The 12,040-nt window shown below is 47.0% G+C and overlaps 1 protein-coding gene across 2 annotated transcripts in view; it reads left to right on the forward strand.

Annotated features, from left to right (window-relative positions):
* Positions 1-12,040, forward strand: part of osbpl10b (oxysterol binding protein-like 10b) — a 72,391-nt gene that overhangs the window by 56,564 nt on the left and 3,787 nt on the right. For both annotated transcript variants that reach the window (XM_049026532.1, XM_049026533.1), the window contains exons 7-10: positions 688-834; positions 2,640-3,087; positions 8,675-8,861; positions 10,551-10,733. In XM_049026532.1, coding sequence (XP_048882489.1) covers positions 688-834; positions 2,640-3,087; positions 8,675-8,861; positions 10,551-10,733 — 965 coding nt within the window. The remainder of the gene's footprint in view (positions 1-687; positions 835-2,639; positions 3,088-8,674; positions 8,862-10,550; positions 10,734-12,040) is intronic.

A 12,040-nucleotide genomic window follows, 5' to 3' on the forward strand; every position in this document is an offset into this window, starting at 1 on the left:
TCTGGGTAGTGACATCACAGGGGCATGGAAGCGTATGTAAGACTGGCATATGAGAATCAAGACTGTCGAGGTTTCATGAGATGCTGAATTTTATGGCTCCTTATCCATTTGGCGGGCGTGGATGTCGGTGATATAAATGATCATTCTGCATGCTGCCAAAAGAGAAAGAAAACGAAAGCGCGCTGTGTTTCGGCAGAGCTCAGAGAAGGAGGAGAGGCCGTGTTTGCCTACGCTGTGAGTTTGGCCCTATCGCTCCGGGGGAAAGCAGCTGCTGTCGATGGCAGCCACAGCAGAATAGATTTTAATAAGCAGGGCAGAGGAGGCTCAGATGCACTGTGATTTTACTCTGTTACTCTTAAAGCAGCTCTGTTCTGCTAGGCTGTGCTTTCTCAGCCCGGATCCAGTCGTCCTTGAGGCAGCCATTTCTCTTTAACAGTGCAACATTTTTAACTGGCCTCCTATTGGCTCCTCCCCCCAGTGCTTGACAGCTCTCTCCATGCTCCGCCTGACAGGGGGTTCGAAGCCTTTTTTCCTCATGTTGAGTCGGACCCATAAATGAAATCCTAAATGATGTGTGTTTTTCCTGCTGCTGTCCCCAAGACAGCACCACCGTGTTCAGCACCACTGCAGTTTCAGTGTGTAAAGTCGACAGCTATGTGTCACCCCTAAACATCTGTGTCACTGCAGTCACCCAGCCCGGAGACGGCCCATCCTGACGATGAGGTCACCGACACAGAGGACAATGAGGAGGAGGACCTGGGCGTCCTGGATGAGCAGCGCAGTGTCATCCTGCACCTCCTCTCCCAGCTCAAACTGGGCATGGACCTCACGCGGGTGAGTCTGCCCTCTGAGGCATAGGTGCATCTGTGCTCTTGAGAGTGAGTGTGAGCCCTGAGATAATCACAGAGCTGAGAGAGTGAGCGTGGGAGTTCAGAGAGTGAACGTGTGAGCCCTGAGATAATCACAGAGCTGAGAGAGTGAGTGTGAGCCCTGGGAAATTCACAAATCTGAGTTAGTGATTATCACAGGGAGTGTCAGCTATCTAAAAAGATTTACTTCAAGACTATATTCGTCTTTCCAGAAAAGACCACAGAAACGACGTGGCTGCATATTCAGCTGGGTTGTTTTTCTGGTTTCCTTTCTCCAGATTTACTGTTTACTTCTTGAATATTACTTGTCATAGTTCTCTGCAGATGCTTTGGGATAATTCGTCAGAGTGATGAAAGGCCTTGAACTGTGACAACCTTTCTCTGTAAGAAGTGCTTTTCGGAATATGAATCTAAACATAACATATTTGAGAACTGCCAGCACAGCGGGGGTAGCCTAAAGGGGCCGACTGATACCACCACCTCAGTACAGCAGCTCTTAAATTGGATCTGACCTCTGCAGCAGATATAAAACTGCTACCTCCTGTAATTTTCACCTTCTGCGTCCACCGCTTGCTGGAAGTGGCTTCTCTCCCCAGAGCCTGTATCCCAACATCCTCTGCTTAGCTGCGTATTTGCGGGCCGTCTGTCCCACGCGGCTTGCCAGGCTATCTCAGCTGGTCCAGGGACAGGCGTGATCCTGGGATTGGTGCGTGAGACAGACATTTGTTTACATTGGTATCACCATGGATACACGCCAAGGCTCATTTTGGAGGAGAACATGAAAGCCAAGCCTGCCTATTGCTTTGCTTGTGACAGACAGGCAGCCCGAGACGTCTGAGGTTGGCAGAGGACTAGAGGCAAACCAGGCCGAGTTCAGGTGCCCATCACCATGGGCCGGGTGGAGTTCAGGTGTTTGTCACAGGGTTGGCACCTAAAGCTGAATATTCCGGAATCCCTTTTTCTGGTGCCCCATCACCTCAGTCAGCTGCCTTTTAATTAGCAAGCAGCCAGTAGTTGTTGTCGAGACCTCGAAGAACACTGGCAGTGATTCGAAGGCGGGGGACACACAGCATTATTGCTCTGTCCTGCTGTAATTGAAGATTCTTTATAGCCGCACTCTGGTGGAAGTAGGCAGCTGGCCAAAGCAGCATCTCTGTGATTGAGAGTAAACATTAAGTACTCAGGTGTGCAGGAGGGAGTGAATGCTGAGAACCAATTCACTCTGAGGTCCCTCACAGATCTCTTTGACTGACCCGAACAGCCATCATCAGTCTCACAAGATCTTTTTTTTTGTTTTGCTGTTTTCCTGAAGAACGGCTGTCAGCTGTGTGTTTAATGCCAATTTTTCTCTTTTTGAAGTTCAGTCATTCCCCTAAAAGGTATGTGTGTTTTACCTTCTTAAATTTCTGCTTTTTTGCCTGGTTAGGCTAAGTAAGCCAGAATGCCAGGTTTATTGTGAACTGGGACGTCCCTCAACTAATTCCAGTCGTATAAACTCACAGCTAAAGGTACCATTCGAACCTCAAGGGCGTGCGATCCAAGTCTCCAGCTAAAGGAAATTGCCGAACTGTTGCCATGACTACCGTATATCATCTCCTCATCGTCGTGGAGTTGGTCGGGCTCCCTGCGCTGGGTTTACGTTCACGATTAACGGTTCCGTTCAGGGCAGATTGACAGCTTGAGGGTCTCCTACCTGTTAACTTGGTGCATTTTAACCGGCAATTAGACTATAGTTGCCATCACTCTCAAGCCTCCCTGTTTCCCCCGCAGGTGGTACTGCCCACCTTCATCCTGGAGAAGCGTTCCCTGCTGGAGATGTACGCCAACTTCATGGCACACCCGGACATGTTCATAGCCATCACGGCGGCCTGCAGCGCCGAGGAGCGCATGCTGTGCTTTGTGGAGTACTACCTGACCGCCTTCCATGAGGGCCGGCGGGGTGCTGTGGCCAAGAAGCCCTACAACCCTGTGTTGGGCGAGACCTTCCACTGCTCCTGGGAGGTGCCGCGGGACCGTGTGCGCCCCCTGCAGGCCGGCCAGGATGCGGCCCCGTCTGACTGCTACCGCGTTCACTTCGTGGCCGAGCAGGTGTCCCACCACCCGCCTGTCTCCAGCTTCTACTGCGAGTGCCGGGAGCGCCGCATGTGCGTCAACGCCCATGTGTGGACCAAGAGCAAGTTCATGGGCATGTCCGTCGGGGTCTCCATGGTTGGAGAAGGTAGGGCAGGCTTCCTAGGGGACTGAGGGCATCTGGGGTGGGGGTGTGGGGGGGCACCTTCAATTGGTAAAATCCTGGATTTAGAATAGGGCGGCGATCAAGCCACAATATAAATAATATTTGTAGTAAAGAGTTAAAAAATCAGTTGAAAAGTATGTGACCTGAGTGGGCTGGACAATGGTGGACAGTGCTGGACAGTGCTGGACAGTGCTGGACAATGCTGGACAGTGCTGGACAATGCACAAAATCTTCTGTTTTAAAAAAACAGATGCATGTTTGGGGTTTAAATATGTGTTTTCTAATGTGTGTCGGCCCTTGGGAACCAGATTCAGCCAGGCTAAAGCAGAAAAGTTAAATTAGCGCCGGTGCCGGATGGGGCTGTCCTTGGCTGTGTGAGAGAGTTTCGGGAAAAGCTAATCAGGACGGGGGGAAGGGGGCGGTGAGTCACGGCAGCAAGGCCTGGATTAGGATGGGGGCGGGGGGGGGGGGTAGCTTGTGACTCAGTGTTCGGTTGTTGGCGGGGGGATTGTGAGGCAACTGTCTGCTAATAGCCAAAGCTGGTGTCACAGTGCTGGACCCAGGTGTTAATGGTCCATCACTGCAACCCAGCAGACAGATGGGGTGGGGTCCCTCTGCGTGCCTTACATGTTTCCTGTGGGTGGGTCAGTTTTTCTCAGTGGATCTCTTAACGAGCCAGGGCCCTTTTATATTTTAATTACCTCAGGAAATGAAACCATCAGATTTTAAAAAGACTGCAGTTTTGTTTTCCCACATTACTGTTCAAGGTGGCCCATAATTTTTGGGTAGCTAGTTAACATTTAAATTGCTGAGTGTGTAACTAGCTATCAGCTGATGGGTAAACAGACTCTCTTCCCTGCGGAGGACAGTGTGATTTGCCTAATGGCCGTAACGACCCCAGAGATTTTTACCCGTTTTCCACCTAGCTGGTCGTCAGCAGAGCTGTCTGCTTCGTTATCTGTTTTGTGGTGGGTCGCTTAGCGCAAAAGATCTCGCACAACCTTGTCTCACAAGGTTGACTGCGTTTGTGAGTAGGAGCTAATTAGAAGACAGAATAAAGGCAAATTTTGTTTACATTGCTTTAAAACATTTAGCTTTATCTACAGTAACTCCCCTGATAGTTAATAAGTGCAGCCGTCTGTAGACCTGGTTTGTTCCGTCGTCCTGTTGAGGTTTTTAGTGCCTTTGCAATGAAAAAAAACATTTTTGACGTCAAGCCTTTGACGATTAACTGGTGAAGAACTTTAAGAACCGTCGGCCGGTGTTTGTACGTTGAGGTACAATTCTGGTGTGAAATGCTCAGGTGTCAGACCTGTGTCGTGTTTGAAGCACGTGAGTGCCGTGGCGTGGATTCGGGCCCTGAAGGCCTGCATCGCCTTGGGCTGTGAGGTTCTCTTTCTGCGCAGGGAGGAGGCTTGACTTCTCTGGGGTGGCTCTGCGCTGTCAGCAGGCCTGCTTATAATCGGCCCCCAGTGATTGATAATGAGGCTGGATGCGTGTGGCTGTGAGGCTTTCCGCTTCACCCAATCTCCCCAACTAATAAGAGCGTTATGCAGAGATCTGTAAACCGAAATCGGGCTGTAGTGGTGGAGTAATATTTTCACCCACTTTTAGCTGCTTTGGTATCAAAGACGTTCAGTGTGACGTTTGTTTCGATAGATGATCGATTATTTCCTCAGGGGCCTGATGGATGCTATTGACTTTGTGTTCAAATAATTAAGGGACAAGGCACATGGATAATTATCAATAATTTTCATGAATAAATGGAAAAAAATAGATATATTTACTCATTGATGTTCTTTCTAAAAGTAACATATTAACATCCATTTAAAAGCTTCCCTCTGAGACGGATTTGTCATTATTATATAGTTTTGCTGCTTTTTCATTAAAAAAGCAATGTTTCCACACCTGTCTTTAAATTGGTTTCCCATAATTGTTCTTCTGCTGTAACTTTGAACCAGGTACTTAAACAATGCTTGTGCCAGTAAAATATACTACGAAGGAACATTTTCCTTCGTTTAAAGAATTATGAATCTTCTAAATGCTAAATTACTCTTAATACTTAATGAGGAAATGTTGAAGCCCAGTCAGATTGATAGTTAATGGTTGATACAGCTGCTGTGAGCGATGATGTCAGAATGACACCGATGAGGTCGTAATGACATCACACAGGCCATCACACTCACGGGAGGCTGGAGCAGGCAGGTCAGTCGGACGGGATGAAGCGGATTACAAAAGGGCCTCTTCATTCCCCTGTATGCCCCAGCCAAAAAAATGTCGGCCTGCATTCTCTCGAAGCAGCTACAACTATTAATTAGCACTGGCCTTTAACCAATTTGCATATGCTACATATATTTACATACATTAGTTCTGTTTACACCCAGCATTTCAGAGAGGTTAAATTTGGTCAAAATTCCACTTTGTACAGAGACTACAAAGCAACCAGGGATTTGAGCTTGTACTGAAGATGAGGTGCATCTGGTCTGTCTATCTCTGTGTCCGCATACCTGTTTGTGTATGTTTGTGTCTGAGTGTTAGAGAGGCCGCCCGCGGGCAAAAGACTGCTCGTCGATTAGAAGCCCAAAGCCCAGATGGTTTTATTGACTGCAGAAAAAACTGCTATTGACGGTGTTTTGTGTTGTCCAGTGGCGGCGTCTGTTTGAGCGCCATGTGGAATCATGGGAGCCAGAAGTGTGCGCATCATCGTTTTGTGTCTGGGGTAGCTCCGATAGATAGACGCTGCGCCGAAAGACACCATTATCCTTGCTTATTACTTACATGACCCAAAAGCAGGCCTGCGTTTTAGCTGCACATGCAGCGATTGTAGTCTTTATCTATTGTCTGCGCACGAAATGATAACGTTTTCCGCTTCTGAGAAATGGACCTAATGAACCAGCATTAACCAGGTTTGAGATTCATGCTGATAGGAAACAAAGTCCAGATCTTAATTACTGTGCCTCTGCAGCCTCCCTCTGCTGAGTGAGGAGTTTCTGTGTAGATGGATAAGATCAGCCTCTTCACCTTGACCTAGAAAGTCTGACCTTCTTAATCTCCTTGCTTGTGTATTCCAGTTAAAATCGGACTCTTTTGTAATGTCTCAAATACAAAAGTACAAATACCCTTTCTTTTAATTAGCATTTTTTCACAAGAGGAAAAAAAGCACTACATTCTACTATTCTAAGTTATTCCTGCTACAACATGTGATATCACACCCCAAATCTCTTTTAATGCGATTTGATGTATTAGTACTCAAATCTAATACAATGTGGGATCAGTCGGAGAGAAAATCACTACGCAAACTACAATGGAATATCATCTTGGCGAGAAACACTACTTGCACGCAAAAACAGTTGTCCGAGTGAACGATAATGACGTCCAATTTGGGAACCGGATGTTCTTTTGAGCCCGGTCTTTTCAGTGAATTAGTTAAACCCGTTTTGAAATCTGAACAAATCTAACTTTTTGTACATTCACACATTACACAAGTCTTCGAATCTAAAACTTTAAAAATGTGTGACAAACACAGCAACATTTTTAAATTCACTTCCATTAGCTTTCCGTAAGGGGCGGCATGGTGGCACTGTTGCCTCACACCTCTGGGACCCGGGTTCGAATCTCCGCCTGGGTCTCATGTGTGTGGAGTTTGCATGTTCTCCCCTTGTCGTCGTGGGGTTTCCTCCGGGTACTCCGGTTTCCCCCCACAGTCTAAAAACATGCTGAGTCTAATTGGACTTGCTAAATTGCCCGTCGGAATGCATGTGAGAGTGCATGGTGTGTGAGTGTGCCCTGCGATGGGCTGGCCCCCCATCCTGGGTTGTTCCCAGCCTCGTGCCTATTGCTTCCGGGATAGGCTCCGGACCTCCCGCGACCCAGTAGGATAAGCGGTTTGGAAGATGGATGGATGGATGGATAGCTTTCCGTAGACTGTCTGTAGCCATGTTACCTTCAGTGAGTGCCCCTCTGCATACTGTAATCCATTGTGTTTGAGCTGTGTGCATGCCCAACCGCATGGTGGCTATAGCACACTACTTCGGAAAAATTATAGCCAAAACAACACTCCCATGAACCATTTGCTGTATTTTCTGTCCCCAGTAGATGGTGCTCTCTGTTCAAAAAAAGGACTGCCCCAAAGTAAACCAAGAGCACCATCTATTGGGGTTATAAAACACAGCAAATGGTTCATAAAGCGTTGTTTTGGCCATCAGTACTTCTGACTCTCGGCAATCGACAAGTTAACGCATTTGGCATGTCCGGATGGAGCAGTTACTAAACAATTCTTCTGAGACTCACAAGACCCATAGGAGATGTTTTTCATATAATTTATTCATATATTATTACTATTATGATTATTATTGTTATTATTTCTTATTATCTACAAATGCATAAAATCACTTGGTTTTTCAGGAGAGCATTACTTGCAATGTAGAAGGACTGATTGTATGAAAACAACCACGTCACAGCCAGTGAAACAGTCAGTAGGGTTTGACTTAAAGGGCTGAACATCGCAGTGCAGATTAGTATCTTTTTAAATCTATGTGGCTATTTTATTTTAGGTTTTTGCACAGATATTAGTAATGCTATTGGCTGGGGGATGCCTGGCTGCATCCCGTCATATATATTCATGACCTTCTCTGCCATTCAGGTTGCCCCCCAATAAATGCCACCCATTCCCAGGACTCCAGACAGTCACTGAATTAAAAGTATTGTGAGAATAATTTCTGGGCTTGTCGCAGCACAGAAAAGAGCAACACAGGCTGTACCCCACTTATGTGGTATTTAAACACTCCATATTCAGAATTCAATTAGAGTTTTCAGTTCAGGAACAGCGAGCTCTCTGGGTAATATTTTTATGCTGATCTTATGATCCCTGTTCTTTTAGCTTCTCGTTTTATTCTACATGAACGGAATGCATTTTATTCTGCATGAAAAAATTTTTAAATGCTCCATGTTTTCTTTCGTGCTTTGCGTCATACAGTTGAAACTGGGAGTGGTCTCTGTACTTGCAGGGGACAGTACTGGCCACCCCACCCCTTCCCCCCCCCCCCCCCCCCCCCCCATCACTCGGCGGCTGCAGGAACCTGCCCCTGCAGTAAGACAGGCATTGCTGTCGGAGCAGATAAGTAGGGCAGCAGTGTGTCGCTTCCAGAGGACAGACTCGTGTTCGGGAGCCAGTTATTTGGCCATTTGCAGTGCCTGCTGGCTCATTCCCACCACAGAGGAGTCTAAGGATTAGTGCTGGAGGGCTGCGTGTTTCAGTCTTGAGATCAGCTGAAACCCGAGCAGTAATAAAGACCTTGTCTATTTGTGGGAAATTGCACAGGAGCCCTTAATGTTTAACAGGAGAATGGCCTGCAGTTGCCATGGTTTTTTCTTGCTCCTATCCCCCCGCCTGCCTTTTGGGGCTGCGGGGGGGCACAGGATGTTCCTAATGGCTTGAATGCCAATCCGTCACCTGAAATGTCAAGATATCCATGACAATAAAAGAAACTTTTATTCTTGTAGTCAAACCAGAGGGCGAAGAAGCAGTGGTGCGCTGGGTGGGCTGTGACCTTTAACCTCTGACTTCCAGGAGTGCTCTACCTCTTGGAGCACGGCGAGGAGTACGTGTTCACGCTGCCGTCAGCCTACGCCCGCTCCATCCTCACCGTGCCCTGGGTGGAGCTCGGCGGGAAGGTCTCCATCGTCTGTGCCAAGAGTGGCTACTCCGCCTCTGTCACCTTCCACACCAAGCCCTTCTACGGAGGGAAAGTCCACAGGTAGCCCTTGCAATGCTCCTATGTGTGTGTGTGTGTGTGTGTGTGGGGGGGGGAGGCAGTTATGTATATGTTACATTGTGAGGACTATTTTTGGTCCCCATAAGGGGAAACTCAATTTTACAAAAATCTGACAGCAAAACTAAAAAGAAGAGTCCCATATTTGTTTGGTTACTTATGGTTAAGGTTAGATCTGGGTGGGGTTAGGGTTAGGGTTAGGGTTAGAGCTGGGTGGGGTTAGGGTTAGGGTTAGAGCTGGGTGGGGCTTAAGGTCGTCATTATTGGGATTAGGGTTTTGCCCATGGGAATGAATGTACAGTTCCCACAAAAATAAGAATACAAACGTGTGTGTGTGTGTGTGACAGTGCATCTGTCTGTCTGACTGTCTGTTTGGGTGGGTGGGCATATATATATATATATATATATTACATTGTGCAGACCTGACGTTCCCATACCATGATAAAATCCCATTATTTTGACCTTGTGGGAACATTTTGTAGGTCTCCACAATATAAACCTCAATTTTTATAAAAGTCTGTGTGTGTGTTTGAGCTCTTGGGAGCAGATTACCACTCTTGATTCACAAGACTGAAAACCAAAAGCATTTGAACACTGGCCAAAGGCGAAGCCTGTCCTCTTATTCTTATTTATCATCTGAACAAACCAAAATCAAACCCTTAGCCCCCGTCTGTGCCTTGAATATCAAGCCTGTTCAGTAAACAGCCTGGTTTACGTGGCCTTATTTGAAATGGGAAGGACTGCACTGTCTGTCCGCTTGTCCCCTTAAATTTTTATTATCTGATGCTTTTTGATTCGCTGCATTAGTGTTTAATCAGTTTCCGCAGGAGAACCTTTCAAGTTACATAAGAACTTACATAAGAACGTAAGTGCTTTAGCGGTGTTTCCAGAAAGGCATGGAAAGGCTTTTTTTTCCTGAGCTGTAATCTCGGGTTTAATCTTGGCTAAAGAGGAATGCCTTTGTGTGGCTATGCTAATCTTCGAGATCTCGAGGGTCTGACCCCACCATTAATCCTTGTGATGTGATTGAGGTATCTCTTCATTGGCTTAATTTGCAAGATCTTTGTTTAGTTGTAGGTGGTTCCTCATATCCATGTGCATGTTCTCCCAGTGTTTGCATGGATTTCCTCCAGGTTCTCAGGTGTGGAAAGTACATGTATCTGGACTGCTGGAGCCAATCAAAGCTCTGTTACAGAGAAGTGGTAACACAAGATGGATAAATGGTTCTCTATCTGGCAGCTTGGCTGGAAACCTTCTGTTCATTAGTAGGGTCCCTTAACTAATCTGCTCTCCTGTTCTGAAAAGCTTAAACCTTGGGTGTGTACTTGACCATAGTTGTGTTCTTGTGTATCTGTTTTGCGTCATCTTCCATTGCCAAAGATCAGTTCTAATACTAAGAACAGAAGTACATGAGGACGGTAAAAATGCCTGGATGTCATTCTCGCCCCGCCCCAAATATCAAGGATGCATCGATTGCATCTTCACCAAAGAGATCAATCCCATGATTCATTGCACCCCAAGCTTGTTCTTGGATGGCAATTTAGCAAGACCCGTCTTGCCAAGACCACAAGTATGATCTTTGCGTTCTTCGTATTGAGAAACACCCAGTGAGCTGTATCTCATCTGACGTGGCTTGTATGCCAGCTGCTGACGGCTGACTCCACCCTTCGGCAGGGTAACAGCGGAAGTGAAGCACAATCCTACTAACACCATCATCTGCAAGGCCCAGGGTGAGTGGAACGGGATGCTGGAGTTCACCTACAGCAGCGGGGAGACCAAAGCAATCGACACCTCAAAACTGCCAGTCATCAAGAAGAAGATCCGTCCGCTGGAGAAGCAGGGTCAGCACGAGTCGAGGTGAGTGGGCGGAACAAAGCAAGGGGCGGGTGGTGGCAGCGTGCATCGAGGGTACTACATAAGTAAGCAGAGTTTGTGTCTGCCTACTGATTATCTGTTGTGCATTTGAATGTCTAACCATGGGGTCTGTAAGAGAATCTGTCTGCTGTGGGCTGCAGGTTGGACCTGCTCTTGGTCCCAAGCTATGTGAGATACAACAGCAGTGGGACCCATTTATACATCAGCATTGAAAGATGCTTGTGGTGTGGAAGCTGGCATCCAACTGCAGCACAGCAAAGCTCTGTGACCTGCATCGACTGCCCGTTTGTGCCATCTTCACCCCAATTTTCAGATGAACGACCCCCCAGAGAGACACCAAGACTGCTCTAAGGACTGATGTATTTATTGACACTCAACACTTATGCACACGCATCATGGTTGCCCCGCATTTTCTGCGTTCATTCCGCGTGTCGTAGGTGCACCTACGTGAGGACGCGAGACGCAGTACCCCCAAAATCTGGGGTGGCAGTACTGACACCTTTAGTCACGGGACTATGTGTTTATGTACGGTATTTAGTATTAAAATAACATCTGATTTTCTTAATGAATGGGGTTATTTCTCAATACAGTTCTGGCATTCAAAAAATCTTCGTTATAAAATTCTCAGAGAGCGTGGGGTTAACGTTTCCCTAGAACATTCATATTGTTATAGGAAACAAAACTTCACAATCTGTGCAATTTCAACGAACGTTCCTTCTCAGGATTATCTAGTGTCAGTGTCGTGCAGCTGAATTATGAAGTAATAGCTACTACGGCGATATCTAACAACATACACTGCAACATTCAACATGGGGTAGTAAAGTGATATGTGGCGGAGCGAAGTATGACGTGGAGCACTGGTTAACAACTCGGTCTCACTGGAGGCAGCGAGTCTACATCATTTCATGTTACAACCTGAAACAGAACAAGTGAGTCCAGAAACGAAGGAGCCAACCAAGATGGTTTTCTCGCACTGCCCCCTGGTGGACGCGACCTTTAACCCTCCAGATAGACGTAAACTACGCGTGCAAGTTCAGTTAGTACACTGCTTGCGGTGCATGTTGCGTGAAGTATATCACGGCCCCAACACCGAGGAGTGGCTGGATGGGAGGAGTGCTGACGTACAGCCGGCTCATAAGCCAGGCATGATCTGTTGGTAAAACGGGTCAGATACTGACTGCCCCCCCCCCAACCCCCATCAGCAACTTCATTGGCCAGACAAGTACCAGACTCAAACCAATAGTATCTGTGGCCTGGTTGTTGTTAGGTCCAGTTGGCATAAGCCTAGC

The sequence above is a fragment of the Brienomyrus brachyistius genome, chromosome 9, assembly GCF_023856365.1.
Source record: "Brienomyrus brachyistius isolate T26 chromosome 9, BBRACH_0.4, whole genome shotgun sequence".
Lineage (NCBI taxonomy): Eukaryota > Metazoa > Chordata > Actinopteri > Osteoglossiformes > Mormyridae > Brienomyrus > Brienomyrus brachyistius.